The sequence below is a fragment of the Cannabis sativa genome, chromosome 1 (assembly GCF_029168945.1).
Source record: "Cannabis sativa cultivar Pink pepper isolate KNU-18-1 chromosome 1, ASM2916894v1, whole genome shotgun sequence".
NCBI lineage: Eukaryota > Viridiplantae > Streptophyta > Magnoliopsida > Rosales > Cannabaceae > Cannabis > Cannabis sativa.
The window spans coordinates 32,208,119-32,232,018 of record NC_083601.1 but is presented as its reverse complement, the minus strand read 5'-3'; the positions used below and the strand labels follow the sequence as shown (position 1 = coordinate 32,232,018).

The 23,900-nt window shown below is 31.9% G+C and overlaps 2 protein-coding genes across 5 annotated transcripts; one reads left to right on the top strand and one right to left on the bottom strand.

Annotated features, from left to right (window-relative positions):
- The first annotated feature begins 579 nt into the window (after positions 1-579).
- LOC115705929 (kinesin-like protein KIN-UC) lies at positions 580-7,816 on the top strand. Its single transcript, XM_061108205.1, has 21 exons — positions 580-1,513; positions 1,798-1,898; positions 2,117-2,239; positions 2,482-2,667; positions 2,760-2,981; positions 3,082-3,235; positions 3,451-3,600; positions 3,773-3,861; positions 4,079-4,291; positions 4,417-4,551; positions 4,664-4,843; positions 4,982-5,167; positions 5,258-5,377; positions 5,546-5,674; positions 5,747-5,885; positions 5,972-6,064; positions 6,209-6,334; positions 6,534-6,659; positions 6,855-6,998; positions 7,085-7,213; positions 7,489-7,816. The coding sequence occupies exons 1-21, from the start codon at positions 1,279-1,281 to the stop codon at positions 7,638-7,640; spliced, it is 3,132 nt and encodes a 1,043-aa protein (XP_060964188.1). The 5' UTR covers positions 580-1,278; the 3' UTR covers positions 7,641-7,816.
- Positions 7,817-8,353: 537 nt separating this feature from the next.
- Positions 8,354-21,267, bottom strand: LOC115705926 (exocyst complex component SEC8). Of its 4 annotated transcripts, none has more exons than XM_030633402.2 (28): positions 20,951-21,267; positions 20,603-20,673; positions 19,897-20,007; positions 19,374-19,586; positions 18,880-19,053; positions 18,619-18,723; positions 18,085-18,194; positions 17,530-17,703; positions 17,000-17,177; positions 16,802-16,908; positions 15,767-16,074; positions 15,504-15,661; positions 15,232-15,347; positions 15,015-15,085; positions 14,741-14,871; positions 14,557-14,606; positions 14,197-14,297; positions 13,406-13,518; positions 13,154-13,261; positions 12,387-12,584; positions 12,118-12,203; positions 10,909-11,062; positions 10,740-10,817; positions 10,256-10,357; positions 10,028-10,102; positions 9,041-9,136; positions 8,901-8,950; positions 8,354-8,810 (listed from the first exon to the last, which is right to left on the bottom strand). In XM_030633402.2, exons 3-28 carry the CDS (start codon positions 19,936-19,938, stop codon positions 8,723-8,725), a joined length of 3,186 nt encoding a protein of 1,061 aa, XP_030489262.2. In that variant the 5' UTR covers positions 19,939-20,007; positions 20,603-20,673; positions 20,951-21,267; the 3' UTR covers positions 8,354-8,722. The 4 variants fall into 4 exon arrangements, with proteins under 4 accessions (XP_030489262.2, XP_060964187.1, XP_030489263.2 ...); XM_061108204.1 differs by having other exon boundaries at positions 20,898-21,149; XM_030633403.2 differs by lacking the exon at positions 20,603-20,673 and having other exon boundaries at positions 20,951-21,149.
- Positions 21,268-23,900: the final 2,633 nt, after the last annotated feature.

Sequence of the window (23,900 nt, the reverse complement as noted above, 5' to 3'; positions counted from 1 at the left end):
TTATTACTAGTGAAGATGAGCTTGTTTTTGGTCCAAAATTCCAATTTTTTGTGAGTTATAATTATAAAGAAATAATAACTAGATAAACTTAATTTGATTACTGTAAAAGAGAGAGATATACAAGCTTAATTGCATAAAGAAAGAGAGAGTTGAGAGAGAATAAAATAAGGAGTGAATTTGTTTATCATTTGTTTAAGTGAGAAAAATTGTGGTTGTTTTATACTAATAATTGTTAAACTAAAGTAGGATTTGAAAATATATAATAAAATAACAATAATACATGTTCTCTTTTTGTATTACAACACAACACAACACAACAAAACAAATGCATGTTCTCTTTGTATCTGCAACAAGTAACAACACACAATATTATTTGCCTTATTCTCTTTTTTTTTTTAAAAAAAATATTAATAAATAAGAGAATATTATCATAAGAAAAAGTGTCATATAGTAGCACCCCACCCATCAAAAAATTCAAACTCCATATTTAAAGTTTTTTGATAGAAAAAACTTCGTCTTTAAAGTTACTACTACAAAATCAAGTACTTGTACTTCTGACCCTAACCCAAATGCTTCTACCTAAAACCAATTAAATTCATGTTGGTTTTACACGTGCATGTACTATTCCAATAATAATAAACAAAAACAGAGGAGAGAGAGAGAGAGAGAGAGAGAGAGAGAGAGAGAGAGAGAGAGAGAGAGAGAGTTATTTTCATTACAAGAAGTAAACCCAAAAAAGTGAAAACCAGAGTGAAAAAGGTGCTTTTGTGAAAATTCAAATCTTTAAAAGATGAGGAAAAAAACAAGTAAAAAGGTTTTGGCTTTACGATATTCAAGCCAAATGAATCAAATATCCTGAAGTGTGAAAAGTTGGTCATTATTTTCATTTTGCCGTCTCAATCCTCAAAACATTATCAATTATTGTTTTTGTAATAAAAATAGAAAAAAAAATAAAAGAAAAAGATGAAGATTCATTTTACATGATACGTTCTAAAAAGTATTTAAAAATGAAATCTTGTTCTCCATATCATGTGCTAACGCGGGAACAAGTTTCTGATTAAAAAAAAGTAATAATAATAAAAATTAGAAACTGAAAAAGAAACATTTTTTATATGTCTTAGGATCGTGCCGGCCACAACCCTTTTGTCTCTGTTTCTCATTCTCATTCTCATTCTCTGTTGTTTTGTAATGAAATTAGTAAAAAAATAAAGAAAAATCTCTTTTTGTTTTGTTTGAGATGTCAGATATAGGAATGGTGTTGTTGAGACTCAGAAATTAATGACTTCTTCGGCTTCAAGGTCATCAATGGCAACAACTTCTACTTCTTCTTCTTCTTCTACAGCAGCAGGAGGAGGAGGGCATAATGGTAATAGTGGCAGGTCTGAAAAACAGCAACAAGTTTCTTCTTCTAGCAGAGGACAAACCCATTTCTCCAATCGTCCTAAAGCTCCTACTTCTAGACGTTCTGTCACTCCTAATTCCAGAATTCGTTCTACCCCCGACTCTGTACAAGGTTCCTTTTTTATCTTTTACTTTTAATATTTGAATTAAATGGTTTTTTTTTTTTGGAAAGAAATGGTTGTTTGTTGTTCAAATAGTAATTTTTATGGTTTCAGACTCATCATCGGTTTCTGAAGTTCTAACTTTTAATATATTACTTGTATATAAAAAAGAAACAAGAGTATTTGATGATTATATGATTTGATTTATACCATCTCTTTAGAGATTCATACAACTTTTTCTCTTCTTTTTTTCTGTAGTCATAATCACTTTTTTTATTTTGTACATTTACTACAGATTCTGAAAGAGTGAGAGTTGCTGTCAGACTTAGACCAAAAAATGCTGAGGACCATCTTTTAGATTCTGATTTTGTTGATTGTGTTGAGTTGCAGCCTGAGGTAATTTTATCCCTCCAAAAGGCCTTTTCATGGTTAAAAACACATTTTTTGTAGATATTTTTCTTTCTTTCTTATTTCTACTATATTGCATTCAATCTTTCTACTATATCTGTCTATGTTTCTTCCATAATCAAATCAACAAAGCATAATTTTCTTTTATCAGCCACAAGAATGTTTAGAGTAGCACCATGATTCTATATGTTCTTTTTCTTATGCAGCTTAAGCGATTGAAGTTGAGAAAAAACAACTGGAGTTCGGAATCTTATAGATTTGATGAAGTTTTTACAGACACTGCCTCTCAAAGGCGAGTTTACGAAGCAGTTGCCAAGCCTGTAGTTGAGGTAAGTCATGAAGAGACTAGTCCCTTGTACAATAATCAATAAAGTACTGATAAATTTTGCAGTTGGTGCTGAAATTAGCATAACAAGACAAGTTCTAAAATATTGATTCTATTCTAGTATGTGTATGTGTTTTGCATATGTTTAATTTGGAGAGTGTACATTGAGACTAAACATTGTTGATATCAAAATGAAATTCTGTAATTTACATACATTTTTTGTTCCAAATGAACTTTTTTTTGCAGAGTGTTTTGAATGGATATAATGGAACAGTTATGGCATACGGTCAAACAGGTACTGGTAAAACTTACACACTGAGCAGATTGGGTAAAGATGATACTTCTGAGCGTGGTATAATGGCCAGAGCTCTTGAGGACATACTTTCTAGTACATCTCCTGGTTTTGATAGTGTGGAAATTTCCTATTTGCAGGTAGAATTCTTATGTTGCATGAAGGCTTTTTCTTTGTTCAAGTTTCATGGTGACCAATCTTTATTTACAAGATCATTGTTCTTTTTCCACAGTTGTATCTTGAGTCTATTCATGATCTACTTGCACCAGAAAAGATTAATATTCCCATTTATGAGGATCCTAAGACTGGTGAGGTGTCGTTGCCAGGTGCTTCAGTTGTCCAAGTTCAAGACCTTGATCACTTTTTACATCTATTACAAATTGGTGAGACAAATCGTCATGCAGCTAATACTAAGCTCAATACTGAGTCTTCACGTAGTCATGCAATCCTCATGGTGAGTATATGAATAGGAGTTCATCTATAGTTTCAAGCTTCTTAATATTATAGTAATCTGAGCTCATTCATTCATTCCATATCTTTTTCATGTTCAACAGGTTACCGTTCGAAGACCTGTCAATGAAAATGTAAAAGATGGCCTTAATTTACAAGAGAAGGTCTCTAGTCCTAGTAGCAATGGCGTACCTATAGTTCGAAAAAGCAAGTTGCTGATTGTTGATCTAGCAGGATCTGAAAGAGTAGACAAATCTGGTTAGTTAATGATAACTTTGTTTGAATTCCTTTCCGCTCCATTATGTTGTTGAGCTTTAAAGTAGAGTTTTTCTCAAAAAGTTTGCTTCTGTTGTTTCTATACTCTTTAACTTGAATATAATGTCAAAACAATTTCATTATTAAATAGATATATATTTCTTAAAGTGGAAGCTTAGTTCATAATTTGTAAGCTTGCATATTCTTCATTTTTTCAGGCAGTGAAGGCCACATGTTAGAAGAGGCTAAATTCATAAATTCTTCTCTAACTTCCCTTGGGAAATGCATCAATGCCTTGGCTGAAAACAGTCCACACATACCTTTCAGAGATTCGAAGCTGACAAGACTGCTTCGCGATTCATTTGGAGGTCATCCTGGGATTTTCTTTTTGTTTCCTCTTACATGTCTTTTACTTAATATTTTGTTATATTTCTGAGTATAATAAACTAAATTTGAGTGAAAAATAGCAAGAATTTGTTGTGTTGATTTGCCTGTAGAAGAATCTTGCACTTTATTTATTCATTTTTTGTTTTTATATAGGCTCTGCAAGGACTTCACTGATAATAACAATTGGACCTTCAGCAAGACATAATGTGGAGACAAGTAGTACGATTATGTTTGGACAAAGAGTGAGCTATTCAAACCTCTTCTGGTGTTTTTAGAATAATGTTACTTGTTAGTCTTTTCAGTGTAATATATACCATAATGTTCTTTAGTAGTGAATGACATTTACTCATTTTGGGCTGGTAATCATGAATTGAAAATAGAAAAAATGTTATATTGTTACTTAAATCTTGTTAATACATTATTTCCATTATCTCAATTTTGTGTTATCCATTTTCTCAGGCAATTAAAATAATAAATACAGTAAAACTTAAGGAAGAATTTGATTATGAAAGCTTATGTCGGAAGCTTGAAAGCCAAGTAGATCTTCTTACAGCTGAAGTTGAAAGGCAGCAGAAGGTGAGAGAAGATGACAGAAATGAGTTAGAAAAAGAGCTCAGAGAGTGTCAAGACTCTTCCTATGAAGCCAGAAAGAATCTAATTACAAGGTCCGAGGTAGTTATCTTTTCCATGCAATTCTAATTCAATTGGTAAAGAAATGGTTTTGGGCGAATTCTTTATGCTTCACAGTAATTGAATGATATGGTCACAGTTCACATCTCACTCTAATATGTCTTCAGTTTCTAGAGAAAGAAAATACTCGTCTAGAGTTGGAAGTGAAAGATACTCTAAATGAACTGAATCGTCAGCAAGATCAGAACGAGTTTATGCATGATAAGGTTGCTGAGCTAGAAACTAGATTGAAACACAGCAAGGTGACTCTCTTTCTTTAAGATGGATAGAATATTTATTTTTCATGATTTTTTTCGTTCTATCAATTAATCTGCCACTGTATTAAGCATTTACATTTGTTTTACTTGTTAGTAGCAAAACCAACTGGAAAGTTCTGCATACCAGAAAGTATTGGTTGACACTACTCAGATGTATGAGAAAAAAATCGCAGAGTTGACAAAACAACTAGAAGATGAAAATGCTCGTACTGAAATCGCTGATGAACAATTAGATGCAATGAAGCAGCTCCTGAGTGATAGTCAAAAGAAGATTCAGGTAAATTATGGTTGGGAAGAATCACATACTTGATCCAATTTCACTCTCAATTAAAAAAGCCTACTTAGGAGCCATCCTTTCAATACAGAAATATTTTCTCATATGCACTGACAACAGTACTATCATTAATGCTTATAGAAACTTGAGATGGAGAATTCAAGATGCCAGAAAGAACTTGCAGATACTACTCAGATGTATGAGGAAAGAATTTCAGACCTAAGTAGGCAATTGAAGAATGAACACATCCATTGTGAAGATCTAAAGGAACAATTAGATTCAGCTAGGAAGCTCCTTAGCGATCATCAAAGTTCCATGCAGATGCAGGTTACAAGAAATCGATATGTTTTGTGGAAGATCTTTAATTCAAGACTCCTACTGCTTTTTATAAATTGATATGTTTTGTTGTAAATATAGGGGCAAAACGAGATCATGACGCTTCAAGAGAAGTTACAAGAAATGTATCAGCTACATGAACAAGCTCTAGATGAACTTCAATTTTTGAAAACCGAGTACAAGGATCTATCGGAGAATGAGGTAATGTGTTTGAAATTTAGAACATCAAATTTGATTTTCTTAGTATTGCACCATTTCCTGTCATGTCATGTGATATCTTTCAATTTTCTGTGTGACAGTTCTTTTCAATTTTCTTACTATGTTTGGAAATTACTAATAGATTTTTTGCTATTTTATAAATAACAAAAGGCAAAAACAACGGAGGAACTTGTGACCATGAGGCAAAGACTTCTAGTTGAAGAAGAGCATAGGAAAACAGTTGAAAATGAGTTGGTCAATCTAAAGAAGGCTGTCCCTGAAAACGACATTTATTTTGAGGTATGTTTGGTTATGCATTTTAGAATATATATTTTCTGTTATTATTTAAAATCTTACATATCTTGTTTTCAGGATAAAATGTCACATGGGAAAGAAAACTCAGGCAGAGTACCTTCTTCATTTGGGAGTCCAACAAGGACAGAAAAGCCAAATTCCTTAAGGGAGACACTTTCTGGTCAGAGAGCTACAATTGCAAAGATATGTGAAGAAGGCAAGTTTGAACAAAAATTTCACTTGTATGCAAATTGACTCCTTAATCATATCTTGATTTTAAGTCTGTTGGCTTTGCAAACTCAGTTGGGCTTCAAAAGATATTACAACTTTTGTCATCAGAAGATTCAGATGTCCAAATTCATGCTGTTAAGGTGGTGGCCAATCTTGCTGCTGAAGGTGTAGTTTACATACTCGTAGTCTGAATAATTCTCCTATTTCGTGATTTATGTCCGTGACAAATTGCTTATGCTCTTCTAGTTCCAACAGTTGGTTACTTTACTGCATCATTTATAAACACCTTTTATATTTTCCAAATTCCAGATATTAATCAAGAAAAAATTGTTGAGGAAGGTGGTTTGGATGCTTTGCTTACGCTGTTGCGATCATCACAAAATCCAACTATTCTTAGAGTGGCTTCAGGGGCGATAGCCAATTTGGCCATGAATGGTAATCCTGGCTTGGCTCTCTAATTTTTCTTCTGAATTTGTAGTCTCTAATATGTACTCAATCTAAATTTTGTACTGCATATGCAACATGCTAATCAGATTCATTACTTACTTAGTAAAGGAAAATGCTTGTGTCATTATTAATTTCTATCATCCTTGGGATTTTTTGTTCACTTCTCATTAATTTCCATTTACTTCAGAGATGAATCAAGGCTTAATAATTAGCAAAGGTGGAGCTCAGCTGTTAACCACGATAGCATCCAAGTCAAATGATCCACAAACTCTTAGAATGGTTGCTGGTGCACTTGCTAATTTATGTGGAAACGGTAACTTATGATACTTCTTACTCTGCTCCTTTTTCATACTACTTTTCACTTTATTTTAGAGTGCATGTATCTGAACATGGCCTTATCAACAGCATCTTAAATTTCATTACATGTAGTTGTTTTATATGGTAAACTCAACAGTTTGGGAAATAGTGTTACTTTACTCATCAAGAGATTTCGGTTATGCTGCTACAGAAAGTTTGCACGCTGTACTACAGGAAAATGGAGGTATTAAGGCACTCATGGAAATGGTTAGATGTGGAAGCAGTGATGTCATTGCGCAAATTGCTCGAGGACTGGCAAATTTTGCAAAATGCGAAACTCGTGGAGTGATTCAAGGTTTATTTCAAGACTTGAAGATGTATATTTCTATTATATATGCTAATTGTATTGTTAAAATGTGCTGAGAATTGAAAAACATGCAGGTTATAGGAAGGGTCGTTCTCTCTTGGTAGAAGATGGTGTCCTTTCTTGGTTAATAGCCAATTCAAATACTACCTCAACTTCAACCAAACGACATATCGAGCTTGCGCTCTGTCATTTAGCACAAAACAGTAAGCTGTGTTAGAACTGAGAGTAGATAGCTCCACATGAATAATAGAAGGCTTTATTTTTCTTTCTTTTAACTCCGTTTTACCATAGTGAAAAAGGTGGGATAAGAAGTGAGATTACTATAAGCATTTCCCATTTGACAGTTTGTATGATACTTGTTTTTCCCTGTGAAAATAGATATTGGACTAGGCATGTAATGACTAATATTTCTTTGTGAAGTTATTTTATATTTTTTTTTTCTTTGTAAGGAGAAGTTAATGACTATTTTGCTCTGCAGATGACAATACTAGGGAGTTCATATCCAGTGGAGGGGTGAACGAGCTAGTTCGAATATCAATGGAGTCTAGCAAAGAAGACATCAGGAACCTAGCCAAGAAAATGTTACGAATGAATACAGCATTTCAAGCTGAGATGCAAACGAAAAAGTAATAGGGTGTACAGACATACTTACAGCCTTACAAGCTTTCTAGTCATCTGTAATAATATTAGATACAAAACAATATTTTTGTTCAAGGTGAATGAGTCCACCTCACCTGGTGATAATTTAAGCTGTAAAATAGAACCAACCAACATAACTAAATTAAACTCGAGTTCATACTCCAAAAGCTGTGAAATATTTCTCTATTTTCTTTTAGTGCTCAGAAGTAGCTAGCTGTGATGCACAAGATATTTCGAGAAGGTGAATTATTTAATGTATAAATTGTAGAATACAGATTACAAAAAAGGTAAAACCATGATAGGAATTTTGGTAAAGATAAAAGCTTTCCTGAACGCCAAACAATCTTAAGCATTTGCCTTCCACAAGAAATTATTCTTTATGAGAATTTTAATAGGTACAGCATTATGTCTCTTTTGGTGTGAACATTTATGTTTTCCTTTGGTAGAGATTTTGTTTGGGAACCAATTATAGGTTTTCCAGAACCTAGCTACCTAACAAAAAACACAGCACACTTATTTATTTTTCTTAGAAAATGATATTCCCTTAAAACTAATAAACAATTAAGCAAAGAGCAAAACCTTTAAGTTAATGACACAATCTTAACTCAAACTTAGACCTTTTTTTAGAGGTCTAATGTAGTACAATGGCATCTTTCCTTTTTGTAGGTAATTTTTTTCTGAAGCATTAATATGTACAGAAAACAAACCAATAAGCAAAATATATAATAATAAAGGCAAAAGGAGATTAATGTGAGAACCAATGAAATGATTTACAAAAGCTAATGACAGATTTTAAATTACATCTTTCTTTTCCTATTCACGCCAAAACTACAAACCCAAGTTTCCCATAAGATTGTCCCAAAAAAAAAAAGGAATGAACAAAATTGATGCTGCACATTAACAAATAATAATTATAATAAAAAAATAATTACGATCTACATTATGACCTCAACAGAACAGAATTAAGACAAAACCTTCCCCACCAATGACGGGAACATGGGACTTCCCTTAGAATGACACACCCATTTGTTCTAAGAAACCGAAAGTAGATCGAAATCCAAAAACCCAGAAAGCTAACGGGATAAAATATCCATTACACGGTCCTGAGCATCAGCAGGAATCTCCCTTCCTGGGACTTGGACCTTTAGAAGATTAATGTACCTGTCAAAAGAGAGTTCGGGATTATTTCACTGAACAAACAACTCAACAACAATCAACAGATGCATGTAAGAACAGTTGTAATTGACTAACTCGGCAGCTGTGAACAAGTGCTCATGCTCCGTGATAAAGGCAAGCAAGGCCTGCAAAAAGAGAACGGAAGATTGAAATCTTTAGGAAGAAAGCATAATACTACACTATTTGCAGACAAATTATCAGTTTTAATGACTTGCCTCATATGGCATGTTTAGAAGTTCGAAGTAAGTTCGAACGTGATCTAATCTCTGTTGTACAGCTTCACTGTCAATTGAGGGTATAGCAGCTAGTGCCTGCAACGCCAGCAATGGAAATGAGTGATAACATTGTTTAAATAAAATAAGAAAAAAACAGAACAGAATCATATATCAGGCCCCCTCTTATCAATTATTTGAACCAGATTTTACATCACATTGAAGTAATATAACGATTCTCAACACCAGCAAAGCTAGTTTGGTAGTGACTTGAAACAAATTGGAGCTAACGCACGAGCCTTGCAATATTATGAGAAGCACCACAGTTGATAGAAAATAAATAAATAAGGAAATCATTCCTAGATTCAATTAATTAATAAATAATAAACTGTAGATCTCCAATTGTGTGCCCATGTAACAAAACTCAAAAGATACTAAGTTAGGGTTCCCAAACCTTGCTTTGAAGGTTATATATATAGACAATGTCAGGATAGGAAGTAGACTATGGGAATCATTTTATTATTTTCATCTTTTTTTTTAAGAAAGTAAAATGTAATATAATTCATCTACCAGCAATTGATATGTACACCCAAAATATATAATCAAACATTACACAGTAACGTGATACTAATTTTTAGAAAAAGTGAATCTCAGTTTAAATAAATGCGATTAGCTGAAAAAACTGTCATGTCCCTATGAAATATCATTACTCATTCATCTACTCCTCTGCAACATATAGACAAAATGCAACTTTATTGATCATAGTTTAGGATTGACTCAGCTACAACTACGTTCATAAGAAAAAAAAAAAAAAAATCAGCTACAACTACAATCTTTTAAAAAAGCTTAATTAAGGTCTTTTAAATTTGCTAAAGACAATCTTATTTCATGTCTTTCATTGTTAAATCTAACAGGGGTATTTTTTTTAAGCAATGATTGTTGAAAGAAGGAAGAAGAATTGAATTTTGGACATTGGTTAGAAAAATCTACCTGTTCCAATGCAATTGAATTTCGGCATATCTGCTGAACTCCAAAAAGATTGATGAGCTTCATGTCAGCCAAAGCCTGATTAGAAGGTAACATCTCTTGAATTAGAAGGAAGATGACATAATGGAAGTGCTATAAGAAAATCAAGTAAATTTTATATATTTATATAAATATATTTCTATTACAAACTCAAATCTAACCGAAATCTGAAGAAAAAATAGGAAAGGAAACCTTTATGGATGCATTGGCTGCAACACTGCATATTCCGCCAAATATGTAATTCCGCTTCACTGCCGCAACAAAAGGTGCCATTTCTTCATCCCTCCGCATAATCTATGCATAAAGAATACGGTAGTGAGATTTATTTATTAAAGAACAAGATACTGGCTAAAATTATTCAGTCCAAAAGAACCATTAATTTCCTGCATATATCTTTTCAAATCAATTATCAAGAGAAAGAAAAATTAGTTTGCATAACAAATTTTGATGAATAAAAGACCCTAATAGGCCAACTACAACACACAAATTTAATTTCTATCACCTATTTATACATTTGTACATACAAGACAACTATAAAAGTATAAAGACTCATTTCATAAGTATAAGATGAATGCTAATAAATAAGTACAAGAATCAACTTCCAGAAAGGAAAGAATATACATGTGCAATTGTGCACAATTATTCATCTGACAAATCACAAGTTGAATGTACTGACCTGTGCAGTGAGTGAGATAATAAAGTCATCTGGCTCTTCTGCATCTTGGTCCTCCAGATACTCCCTAGTTGTCATTTCCTGTTAAAGATAATTAAGCTCCTCATTCAGTAGAGAAATTAGAAAAACATTCTCAAATTAAAACATTACATATGAATCAAGTCTCAAATACCTGCATATGGAAAATAGTCTCTAGTTGCATCTCAACACGTAAAACTTTAAGGCAATCAATTGCCAATTTCCTATACTCGTCTGCAAATGAAGCCATATCCCTTGAAGGTGCAGTGCTCGATTGAGTTGGAGCTTTCACGGTTGTCCGCCCAAGCCTACAAAATGTATGGCATAGTGCTCCATTAAATAAATCACCATTAAGTTGCTTTAGAAATGATAGGGTTTTTACAAATATGAACATCATAAAGTGAAAAAATTACAGGTGGAAGTTTGTTTTGAATACCAATAAGTTGATCAAAATTCCTTTTTGATTAAAAAAAGTTATCCATAAAGAGGGATATTGCAATAGATAAAGAAAAAAGCATCCTCCACAAAACCAAACAAAGTCAATAAAAATAACAAAGAATAATCAACTGGAACAGTTCAATTTTTGAACTCCTCAAGTGAAAACCAGAGGTTGAAAATAGCCTTCTTCCCATAGGGACCCAAAACAAATTCAATTCATTAAAAGATTATACAATTCCTCCCTAATCAAATTCTCCAGAGTTATGCTATCACCACACAATTCAAGGGTGTTCCAATTTTTTTTTCCTTTCCCAGTAAAATCTATAGACAACACTATAACTTGCTCTTTGATGTATAGATTACATGTTTTCTAATGTACTTATAAGGCTCCTATTGTTCTTTTAACTAAATTTATATTTAATTGAATCTATAAGAGAGATATTATAAGCTAAAGCTCATTATTAAAAGCTACAAAGAAATATTATAAGCTGAACCTCGTAATCAAAAGCTACATTGTGATTAAAGATATAATAAATTGAGTGAGGGAACAAATTTCTTTAAAAGTAAAGTTATATATTTTATACAACAGTTGACAAGAAGTCAGCACCAGATTACAACAACCAAACATGTAGAGAAACAATGATTAGATACCAGAAGTGGGCTTTTTTTTTATAGAGACTACACAGTAAAATAAATCTCAAAATGCAACAAAAGAAATACGAAAGCAGAAGAGACAAGTTAATACTATCTGTATCCTGAAACGTACAATAGGAAACTCATGCATGGACAAAAACATGGAAAAATCATACAAATAACCAAATGATCCTGGCTCAAGTTAAGTTCTCTAAATTCTCATATGCATTTATTGCACACAATCGAGGCTTCAATAAAGAAAATGTAAATTCAACTAACTGAGAAAACTTGCCTTTCAATTGAGTCTGCAAGATACTCCAATGAATCACTAAGGGAAGCAAGCAATATAAGTTTGTTATCATCACGAATCAGATTCTCCTACATGATACAAAGAATAGAACAAATTAGTTAATGCATAATCTACACATAAAATTGCATGCACCAAAAATTTCAGAGAGAAACTAAAATCATCATTCTTGATTGAAAAGGAAACAAATAAAATAAACCATTTACAGTTCTAGCAAACCAATTAACTTGGAACATGAAGTAAAAAATGAATACCTGCTTAATAGGCCGCAATGTTAACAATAAATCACATAGTTCTAATTCAACCTCAACAGTTTCAGCATCAGCTGTATGATTATTAATGTTAGATTGACCAACAGCATTTGGTAAACATGCACTTGCAGGGTCAAGTCGCATCAATTTCTCAAAATCATTCCTCCCAATAAGCATATAACTTTGCTTCTCAAGAACTGCCTGGAAAAAGTTGGGAAAGCACCCAAGGGAAAGAAAGAGTGAATGAGTAGTAGAAGATAGTATCAGAACTGGCAAGCATGATGAACCCTTACTCAGCAAGGTTCAAGTCAATATTTATTAAGTAAAAGAAATAATTTCTTAAGACATATCTCATTTCCTGACCATCAAAAACCTTCTATAAGAGATAAAATCTCAAAAGCTATGAATACTTCTCAAAATTTTAAAAACTCAAACTTTTCTCAAAACCCCTGACCACTTGACTTAAATATTCATTTTAAGGTTCATTGTCATCATTTTGAATGTGGATACAAAACAATGGCTGTAAGGGTAAGAACAATAAAAAGTGAGAAGCACTATAACTATGTTAACAAGTCGCTAAACTAAATAGCATGAAAAAAAAAACAGTGAAGAGAAAAGATGATAATAAATAATTTTGTTCTGTTTTTTCATGTAGAATATTTTCCTCCCTTGTGCTTGTATTTCTTCTCTAATTAATACAAGCTTGAGGTTTTCTTTGGAAGTAAATACATATATCACAAGTTCATGTTAATATGAATCAACATTCTTACCTCCATGTATGAAGTTCGACATCTTTCATATGTTCGCTCCAGAAAAGTTTGCACATATTTCACAAGATCACCAGAAAATTTAGGCATCGCTTGAGCCCAACCGAGCACCTGGTTAAACGACTAGATCAAGTTAGGGAACCTAAACAACAATTTATTCATGAGATTAAAATTAATCAAACTTTTAACAATATCCCAGAACAGAGCAGAGGAGAAAAGAAAACAATCTGTACTAAAGAGCTATAAAAAACTTGCCTCCTTCGCTAAGAAATCTATAGCCAGGAGACCCTGTAAGACAGGTCGACCCTTTTCAACTGCTGGAGTATAAGTTGCAGCAGTATGTGCTCGGGGCCTGAATGCAGCGGGACCTAAAAGAGACGTGAACAAAATTCAGATTCTTTATTCAAGACAAAAGTAGTAGAAAAAAATCCTAACAGCCTGAATGTGTCACAGGAACATAATCTAACAATATCTTGACCAATTATATGATGCAGAAGTGTTGCTTTGGGCTACCCATAGATCAGGAAACCCTTCAAGGAAATCAAAGAAATCACTCTATTGTAATTTTAAACAGTTTAATGTGTTCAGGCAAATTTTCTCAGTTATGCTGCCCCTTATAGCATGCTTTCTCAAGAACATTCCATCAATGACTAAAAGACCTCCTCATTGCTTAAGTTCCTAGGGACATCAACAGTCTTCAGACTTGCTTCGTGTTTTGTTTAGACAAAGGTGTCTCTATGACCCAAGGGCCTTTTTTCTCATGAACAGGAAGTTGATGCACTTCATCATATGTAGGTTTACAGCCATATTTAGATACACAATCAAGAGATATGGAGGTTTACAACCATATTTAAATACTCAATCAAGAGATATGTCCAAAAGGTGCTTAGATGATCTTAATTTTGCAGTGACCTTAAAAGTAAGGCTAACACGTTGATAAAGAAAATACATATATCATGTGTTCTCATTTGATTATATTTTTCTGTAAAGCAATAGATGCTACAATTGCTTAAAATATCAGGAGTCAACTAGTCGTAGAAACTTACTTGATATAGCTTGCTGTACACTTTTTCTGTAGTCTACAAACATTGTTGGTAAAAAGTGGTCCTTTACGAAATTCTCCACAAATGCTAGTAAACCATCATTCCTGTATTTTCAGAAGTTATGAGTAAAGAAATTACCACTAGGAACAAAAAAAAAAAAAAAAAAAGGAAAAAGGAAAGCCAATTTAAAATCAGAGAAGTAATAACTAAATGACAGTGGCCATATGTTATCAAATTGAGCATGCAATACTATGATCATCATATTCTGATTTGAGAATAATCACACATCTGAGACCATCTATCAAACAAGTAAATAAATGCATGCCCATGCTAAGTGAAAAGAGTATTTGGTTTCAAGCTTACCCTAGCTGGGAATATTTTGTTGGCAGCAATGAAGCAACTTTGTCTGTGAACTGGAGCACGTAGAATAAGAAATTGCCACAAACTAAAAATTAGTAGGAAAACCACTATCTACAATTCATGTCATTTTGAATAAAAAAAAATACAATTAATGTTATGTCACTAGATCTGGAGAACAGTCTAACACCTGCAAAACAGGTCGGTATATAGATGCTGCAAGATATATGCCTTGCTCAGGCAAGACAGATGCGGACCCATAACCTTCTTGCAATATGTTTGGACCTCTTCTATTCCAGCCTTGGCGAATAAGATCAACCCCTAGAGATTGAACAAAGCAAACCAACAGAAACATTGATGACAAAAAAGCTATTATGAGATGAACATGTTAAAAATTGAAACATAAAAGAAAAGAATCATAAAAAGGTAACGCAGTTTTGGAGTTAATAGGAGAGAGAGCATACCCTCGTTGGGGATTGATATACTAGCATCTGTGAAGCGAAAAGCAAAAGTGAGACCTTCTTCTGCCCCATCCCTGCAATATTTAGCATAAACATAGCACAATTTCAAAAGCTAGAAGAAGCAATGCAACCTCAAGACAGTAACTCAAAAAATAACCAGGATTAGAATCAGAGGACCTGGAATTCCAAATGATGTAGTTGAAAGAAAAAAATTTACTACCTCTTCTCTTTGGAAGGCACCTTGTTTGCAAGTCTAGCAGTTTGTACAGCAGCATCAGCAGAGGCAGCTTCAGGAGTTGCTCGGAGAATTTCACAAATGAGTTGTTGGCACTCACTCTTCACACAAAGGATAAAAAAGGGAAAGACAGAAAAGATAGAATGTTCATGAGAAGTCTAAGGACTAGAGTGTGTGTTAAAATTTTCGTAAAATACAATGTTTTTGAGAAGATTACTTCTTAATAACTGACTACCAGAAGATTATATGTTGAGCACCTGTAATACTGTCAGGGAAAATCCAATACTGTAGCCTCCAGTTACTTGAGATGCTTCAGAATCAGGATTCCAATTTACATCTACTGGCAATGATTTTGATGTGTTTTCAAACTGAACAGATTTTGACTCCAAAATCTCCCCAACAACAACATGATTTTCTGAACAGTTTTAGCAGGAAAATTAGCTTTAACATCCAAAATCAAATGTAACAGAGAAAATGTATCAACATCCAAAACAAAGGAAAAAGGAAAATTGTGGCCCACCAAATATACGAACAACAGAGTCCAAAATCGAATCTAACAGTTCCTTTGCTGAAGCCTGTGCTTTTCCTGTGGGGGCCATTACAGGCGAGACAGGGCTTACTGTCAATAGGGTCCCAGTCAGTGATATCCCATTTTGACGCTTCTGCTTTGACAACTGATAGCTTTCTAAATGCCCCTTCATTAAATGCAGACCAGGTGTAGCAGTATGTGCAGTCTGGCCAATGCCATACCTCAAAGAATTAACAACATCTGCATGGGATTTAATCTTGGACGTGATAGTCTCATGAATTGTAGGACGCAGTCTTTGGCTGGGCAAAGAAGAAAAATATAATATAAATCATTATCAAGTGTTCAGTGTATTTAAAAACTTTTGAATATAAAAGCTAATTAGCAGGCCAACTTAACTTAAATTAAATTTATTAGAGAGATAGGGGAGACATACAAAACGATGTTAAATACAGATAAACCAAACCAGAGTAAAAATACTATGCAGAAAAATAGATAGCACATAAAAAGCACTAGCGGGGAAAAGATGGGGGATCCAGAATAATGTACACTAGAAACACACTAATTTCAAATGCAAGATGCCGTCATTAAAATATAAAAGTATGCAAAAAAAATTAAAGAAAACAGATTCTATAAAACAGCTAACAAAATGTAAGATATTTCACGTACTAATTAATTCAGCGTGCAAGAAGAAAACCAACATTTAAATATAGCAACCAATATATAAAGAAGAGTAGAGAATACAGATTCTATCAAACAGATGACGCAAGGTAAGAAATTTTACCTATTCATTCAGTATGCAAGATAGGAAACCATCATCACATATAACAACAATACATAAACAAAAGTAGATTATACAGATTCTAACAAACATATGAAACAATGTAAAAGATTTCAAGTTCTAATTCAGCATGCAAGATAGGATACTGTCACTCAAATATAAGAATATACAAAGAAAAGTAGAGTGTGCAGATTCAATCAAACAGATGCTTTAAGAGCAAAGAGTAGTGAATCAGTTAGAAAACAAACCAGATCATAGCACCAGCAGCAGCAACTTTGCCAAGTATGCAAAGGCACTCAACCATGGTCTGGAGATACTTTACATGAAGTGGGGCATCACTCTTTTTCATTGTTTCCTGAAATCAAGTATCACCCCAAAATGTCAATCCGGAAGCTGAAATAATTCATAAAAAATTAATATGAGAATATAATAAGAGCTTTTCATACAAGAAATTCATCTGGGGTGGAATTCAAAAGCCAGGTTGGCATTGGACGAGAAATAGTTTTGACGTCTTTTGGGAAACCTTCACCACCATTAACCCTAACTAAAGTTGTATGGCCATCTGAGGTAACTTCATCATGTAGTTCCAAAGCACCATCCTCATCATGGCCATCAAAAGATGAACTGAAATGCATATTCAAACTTCAAAATTAAGAAGAAAATTATGACATCCATATAAAAACCTTGCATGTTCCAATGCACTGGTGCATGTCAGATATGTCAATCTATACGCTTTTTATTGAACACTCGAAATCTATATGTGACACATAAAGAACTTTGTCAAATTTAGAGTTTAGCAATCACTAATTAGCAAAAAAAAAAAAAAAAATCTAAGTGCACAATATTTCAGACAACTGATGATTAAACATGAATTAAGCAACCATAAAACCTAGTAGAATAACTTTATTTCTAAACAACTATGCTGAGAGAGGTATCTAGAATTTTTAGGAGGTTACAAAATACATTCAAAACTCACCCCCCATCAATAGAGGCTGCCCTATATGATCCATCTCCATGAGCATTAACATGATTGTCGCCTTTCAGTAACCTAGTCCTTCGAGATAAGGATTGTGAATTATTCATTGAAAATGCAACAGCTGTGGTGGTTGGAACATCATCATCTTTTTCATCTATGCCTAAGGAAGCTGAGCTGCAGAAAGAATCAACTCAGAAACAATTCACTTACAAAAATAAAGAACCAACTTTCTACTTCTCAAAATGCAGTATATTTCAATATAATAAGCCGTTTAATTGTGTCTCAGAAAGTTATAATACAAACAGCTATACCAACAATAACATAAGAAAATGAAAAGCTAAGATCAGCCTCTATCAGTTTTAGGTTTTAATAGCTTAATGGTGGCTAGAGTATTGTCTTAGGTAAGAAAAACCTCTTATACTATAGAATTAACAAAAATACTTAGAGTACAGCCTTTTCACCTAAAGTTTAATTATTTTGGTGTCACTAAGGTAGTACCACTTCAAGTCTTAGTATATAAAGTTATAACAACAATTGAAAATTCAAAACTAGTACCTATATTCTCCCTTGTTGTAAAGATGTGCATGCAAATCCTCCAAAACTTTATAAAATAATATTCCTCTCAGCTTCAACAACTCTGATCGAACATCTTGAAGGGCACCGACCTAGAGCAAGGGGGATAGCCAAAGTTATTACTATGGATACAGTTCACATAAAAGTATTCTTGCCACAAGTCAGGCATTACAATGAAGGTATCATAATGAGGGGCATAAAGGGGAGAGAAAAAAAAGTAATCAACTATATTATATTGATTGTTTCTTTTACAAGCTCTGCATGGCAGTTCTTAAGCAAACATCATAAGAAAGGAAGAGTTGAGACTTTGCATCAACAGGTGATTGAAATATGATCAAAACAGTTCCCAATATATTGTAAAAGTAGTAGTTCAAAATTAAAATATCTTCCAGCAGTAAACAGAGTGATGACATGAAGAGGATGGTAAGGTCAAATCAATATTAAGCAGAATGCAAGTTCTATATCCTCCCCACCAAAAAAAGAAGCGCTTACACCCACAAACATTGGATTACTTACTGTCTGAAGTCCTTCTCGCTCAAGCATCAATGTAGAATGAACATGCAATTGTACAGCAGCATAAAACTGCTTGTCAGCAATCAGCTTCTCAATGCGAGCTGGAACCTGAGGCATGTCAGCAGTCATGCAATAATGTTACATTTTCAAGTAACAAACCTTAAAATGAATGAATTTTCAAGTAGATTACGTGCATGCCATGATAAATAAACAAGATTTAAATACTCTTGTCGACCAATATTTAAAAGAAGATGGTAAACAAACCTTAGCTATGCCCTCAATTTGATCTAATAAGGAAATTATGTGACGCAATGTAACCGACCGATACCATAACTGATGAAGCTGTTTATTACGAGCACTAAGACACTTTTTCGCGTCAGCCAAATCAACCTTTAAGACACCAATACATTCTGTGGATTCGCTGAACAAACGCAATATCTGAAAAGAATTAAACAAATATTGGAGAAAAAAATTAAAATTTAAAAAATACAATGTAAGATCCACTCATGGAATAGATCGAAACAGAGTAAATTATAAATTGTACAACAAAAGGCTTTCTAACAGACTGGAAACTTCTGGAGATCTTGGAACAATCAATTTTACTAGCAAATATACCAAATAACAAGAATAATTTATTTTTCTTATAAAAAGAATCATTTTTTCCATTATGAATACTATAAATGTATATATGAAGAAATCAATAAAAATAAGTATAAATGTACATAATCCAAATAAATCTCTGACAATTATTTGTGGACCTGGGAATAATTTTGAATTGCTTTGTTGAAGCCACTGTGATAAGCATGCACTACTTCATCCACAACTTCCTCAACAACATCACTTTGCTCCTTCAGAAACTGAACTTCAGCTTCACGATCTTTTGATGTCAAAATATGGACAACATGAGGCAATGAATCAAACCGTGCAGCAGCCCAGCTCTCATCTATTCGTGAAAGCTCCTCCCTTAAATCCTGCATTAACCAAATCAGTTTACTGACTGAAATATAACTCAATTAACTGATGGTTTTAAGGAAGTAATATCTTGATGCATCTAGTGACATCTTCATTTCAGGATCCATTGCTAATATGCAAAATCTTGTAAACTACTCTACACACTTGCATTTTCATCTGGTTCTGAATTTGGGATACAATACAATTCAGCAATAAAGGTTGAACTTCCAATAATAAAAATTGGAACTTGACTTAATCACCAAATCAAAAACGCAGAGCTGGGGAAGAAACTTGCAAATGGACAGGATGAGATCAACCATTTATACTTACTGCTTTATTTGGAGAGACAGGCAATCCATCAAAAAGTCCCATGCTTTTCCTCTAATTTGATGTGGGGAACTTATGAGAGTGCACCACAGCTTATAAAATTTTGTGCTCTAACTGGAAAAAAAAGGATAGAGAAACACCAAATTGAACAATATCAGCAATGAAAAAAAAAACTGTAAAGAGAATGAGTCAAAAATTATGTTTTTCCTTTTCTTTTTCAGCAGATATAAAACCAATCACCAAAACTTGTTTCTAGTTGTGTATGTCAACACAAGAATAGATGGGAAAGGATTATGCCCATTGTAGATTAAGAAACAACTAAACTTGGCCTAGTTGACAAGAAATTTAATATTTACTGGAAAAAAAAATAGACAAATCATATTCTGATACTAATAAAGAAAAGAGGATTGAGCCTAAGCAACCAACAATGTCCTATTATGGAAGGAAGGCCATTGGCTTACAAAAAATGTACTTGATCAGTGTTTGTGAACTGAAAATCTCATTTCACCTAAATTATACGAATTCAAGGATTTGATTCTAAAGTTTCTTTCTTTTTTTTTTTTATACCTTCAAAACAAAGCTCTAAGCACCGCAAAGTTAAAATGCCCATTTAAAATATATTATATCTACAAAATTCAACCTAAAATTTGAAGAAGAGGCAAATCAAAAGCAATCAAACAAAGGGAAACAAACGAATAAAAAATCATACCTCTAGATCTAGCGTGAGAAACTTAAATGTACACAGAATCCATACGTCTACGCAATTAAGCTACCAAAACCCTGAAAATAACAGAGTAAACTAAAAAGCTCAAAAATTATGTTTAATTAACAAGATTAACGCGCATAAACAACCACTGCTGAGCATAAAATCGAAATCAATCACAAACAAAAAAGGCGGTGAGGAATCGAATCCAGATTAAAACAATTCGAAAGAATTCCATGAATGAAGGGGAATTGAATAAGGAAGAAGCTTGAATGAGAAGTAGGTCGGGTTTTGGAGCTACCTATACGGATCGAAATTCGGAAAAGAAAGTGCATTGGAGTTAGAATACTGAACCTCGCGATTATGGATCAAAGTGATGCCGAAGTACATAGGCCCAACGAAGCAGAATGATGGCTTCGCGCCGAGAATGGTAATCAGAAGAAAGTGGAACGAAGAAGACGAAGATGAAATACGACTATGGAAAAACCATTCGCGAAGGTTGAAGCTGTCGACTGAGCTTTGTCGTTTATCGTTTATCTTTCTTTTCTATTTTTTTTATCAAAAGAAAAAAAATAATAAATAAATTAAAAAAAAAACAAAACAAAACAAAACAAAATGTAAGGTTTGAAATCGAATTATTATAGATTGGACTCGATAAACCGAATTATTATAGATTGGACTCGATAGCCATATCGGAGCATCCAAGAGATGAAAACTAACTTTTTATTATTATCTTCTTTAAAAAAAATAGAATCTATATCTATATATAAAGGAAAGCACAAACATGATGATGTGGATGTCTATATGAGTTCTCCTTCATCATTTTTATTTTCTTAGTTTTTCAATTTTTTCCAAACTTAATTTAGTTTTATAACTCCTATTATTAATAATGTAACATTCTCCATTAATTCAAGTCTTATTATCTTCTTATATATAATTAATTAATAAATAAGAATTTTAATGTTTAATTAAGGAAAAAAGAATTTAATAATTTCATTTTTACTCATCTTTTTTAAGTGACTTTTGGTATACTTGAAAATAAATAAATAAATTACAATAATAATATGTAGATAATAATTGAATTGGTGATAATAGAATATGAACCATCTTTTGAGCTATTTAACTTCTCATTATTACTAATTTTTTCCTCTATATATATAGGTTCTCACCATCTAATTTCTTGCAAAAAAAAAAAATTAGAAAAAATTCATCTTTTGTTAATTAGCATATTATCTTCTAACTAATTCGGCAGACGCACTAACAATTATGGAGATGATAATGGTCAATGTTGAATCAAGATAAATTTATATTGGTATGTATGTTTTGGTGTATAATGGAAGAGTTTTGTTCATTAGTTTTGAATTTGATGTAAAATTTTAGATATTGTAACTAAGTAATATATAAAAATATATATATATATATATACATTTAGTTTTCATGTTCTCATCCAGTAAAAGAGGTCATACATTTCTTGAAAATAAAATATATATATATATATATATATTTTCATATATTTCGTTGATATTCGACACTTGATGTCTTGATATTTTTCTTGACATTTATTTATTTTAATTATGTAAAAGTGTTTAGAATTATTTTTATGATATAATTGTTACTTTCATTTATTTATCTATATTTAAATATATATATATAATATTATGATTATGATGCTATAATCTTTTTGTCCTAATCTTTTTTTTTTCTTTTCTCTTATTTCATTAGAATTTTATTTAATTTATCTCTAAAAAAGATTAATAGTAATTACTCTCATTTAATTAGTTTTTAGTTTCTCCCATAAAATATCATTAACTGGAGAGTCAATTTTATTACTATAACGTTTTTCTAATAGATTTGTGTATTTATGTATTTTATTTGTCAAATTTTAATGTTTTGATTTTTATAAAAATTTATACGTTACATTTATATATAAAATCATTTAGAAAGAGAAAAATAATTAACTTAGAAAATTAATATAATTTTTTAAAATTAATTATAAATTATTTGTTAACCATTAACCTTATTATTATTATTATTTGAATAAACTTCTTATTATTAATAATACATAACAATGAAATAAAATAAATACTTAATAATACTCAATATACAATGTAGTTCCTATAAGAGAGAAGGCTTCATCAAGAGTAATCATAATTGTCAAATACATTAATCACCATACCATATTAATAGATTATTTTATTTGAGACTTCTAAGTTTTTCTTTAATTATTTAATTTCTCCCTATACCATATTAATTCTTTCATATATATACATATATCCCATTTAGCTAATTTCACGCTAAAAAAATGCAGAGATAAAAATTCTTCTTTTGGTAATTAGCATGCCTTTAGTGGAGGTCACTTTCTAACTAATTGGAGCTAGCAAGTATGAAGATAATAACTAATTGGAGCTACCATATTAATTCTTTCATATATATATATATACATATATCCCATTTAGCTAATTTCACGCTAAAAAAAATGCAGAGATAATAATTCTTCTTTTGGTAATTAGCATGTCTTTGGTGGTGGTCACTTTCTAACTAATTGGAGCTAGCAAGTATGAAGATAATAATGATAATGTTAAAATTAAGATGAGTTTATATTGTTATATATGTTTTGGTATAGATGGGGGGTTTTGTTCAAGAATTTTGAATATTTGATGTATAAATTTTGAATGTTGCAATCATGTAATATATATAAATTTATTGAATATTTTTTTCATGTTGCTCTCCAGTAGAGGAGTTCTCTATGTTTTTCATATTGAAATAATGTAATTTAGTTTAAATAAAATAATTACACTAATATGTGATTGCTTAATTTGTATATACATAATAAGTAAAAATACCGCATAAACTATTATTTTCTTTTTTTTTTTAAGCATGTCTTATTGTTTCTAATAATATTATTAATAGGTTTTTATTTTAGTTTTTTTTTTTTACTTCATACGTATTTGACTTGATCAGAGGTGATTTACTTTAAAAATATAACTCTCATCATAAACTCAATTAGAATGCTCTTATTATTTTCCTTACTTTATGCATATGGAATATATATATTGATATATATTTAATATCATTATTATTTTTTATAAAATAAAAACTCCGCCTCAACAATTGACACATATATCTCTAATGCCTTCATATATATATATATATATTGATTATATGATAATAATAATATTATAATTATTACTTTTTATTAATCACACATTTAATAATTATCACAAATTTATAGTGACTTTCTTTTTGTTTGAAAAGATTTAGAGTGGCTTTTATTTTTAGTAATTTAAATCATATAATTTATATC

Excerpts from the sequence above, each read along its gene's own strand:
- LOC115705929 (XM_061108205.1), top strand. The coding sequence starts at position 1,279 with ATGACTTCTTCGGCTTCAAGGTCATCAATGGCAACAACTTCTACTTCT. Across the intron at positions 4,552-4,663 it reads CTAGATTGAAACACAGCAAG|CAAAACCAACTGGAAAGTTC; the intron begins GTGACTCTCTTT and ends ACTTGTTAGTAG. Across the intron at positions 6,335-6,533 it reads AGCCAATTTGGCCATGAATG|AGATGAATCAAGGCTTAATA; the intron begins GTAATCCTGGCT and ends CATTTACTTCAG.
- LOC115705926 (XM_030633402.2), bottom strand. The coding sequence starts at position 19,938 with ATGGGACTTTTTGATGGATTGCCTGTCTCTCCAAATAAAGCA. Across the intron at positions 14,607-14,740 it reads TATACCGACCTGTTTTGCAG|TTCACAGACAAAGTTGCTTC; the intron begins GTGTTAGACTGT and ends TACGTGCTCCAG. Across the intron at positions 12,204-12,386 it reads CATTGCGGCCTATTAAGCAG|GAGAATCTGATTCGTGATGA; the intron begins GTATTCATTTTT and ends TGTATCATGTAG.